This window comes from Bombus impatiens, unplaced genomic scaffold (genome assembly GCF_000188095.3).
Source record: "Bombus impatiens unplaced genomic scaffold, BIMP_2.2 scf_3042, whole genome shotgun sequence".
Classification (NCBI taxonomy): Eukaryota; Metazoa; Arthropoda; class Insecta; order Hymenoptera; family Apidae; genus Bombus; species Bombus impatiens.
This window is the reverse complement of record NT_179461.1, coordinates 1-662: the sequence shown is the minus strand read 5'-3', so window position 1 is coordinate 662 and position 662 is coordinate 1. Positions and strand designations below refer to the sequence as shown.

At 36.7% G+C, this 662-nt stretch overlaps 1 protein-coding gene across 1 annotated transcript; it reads left to right on the top strand.

The window, feature by feature from the left end:
• Positions 1-161: 161 nt before the first annotated feature.
• On the top strand, positions 162-617 carry LOC117152490 (the record flags this gene model as incomplete). The annotated part of the gene is made up of 2 exons (XM_033324479.1): positions 162-383; positions 419-617. Coding segments are annotated over 2 exons (421 nt in total), but the record flags the coding sequence as incomplete, so codon positions are not given.
• Between the last annotated feature and the right edge of the window lie 45 nt (positions 618-662).

Genomic DNA, 662 nt, shown 5'->3' with positions numbered 1-662 from the left:
ATTTTTGTTGGATACTCCGACGAAGCAAAAGCATTTCGATTACGAGATCCGAGTAAAAGAAAAATTGTGATAAGTAGAGATGTTTCCTTCTTGAAAAATATTGAATACCACGGTGATGAAACTAAAAATGCGCATGAACAATTCAAATATGAACTCATAAGCCCAAAACTTGACGAAGAAATCGCAGAAGAGATTCATGAGGAAGAACACAGTGATGATGATGAAAACATGGATCAAAATGAAAATGATAGTCGAAATAGATCTGCGGTTAAGAGGGGGCGAGGAAGGCCAAGCTTAGCTACAGGAAATGTAGGCAGACCAAAGAAAATTTACAAGACAGTCCCAATTGATCAAGAAATAGTGCAATTAGTCGATGATAATTTAGATCAAGAAACGGTGCAATTAGTCGATGATAATCGACTGAGTCAGTGGATGAATTATTGTCTGGACCTCATGCAGAAGAATGGAAGGAAGCCATGAAAATGGAATATGACGGCTTGATCAAGAATAACGTTTGGGAATTGGTGAAATGCCCAGTGAATAGATCTCCGATTGGATCAAAATGGGTTTTAAAGACCAAATACAAGGAATGGAAATGGAAATTAGATTTATATTAATTGGATATAACCATGGCATACACTTATGGTGATTTGAAAGAAGAC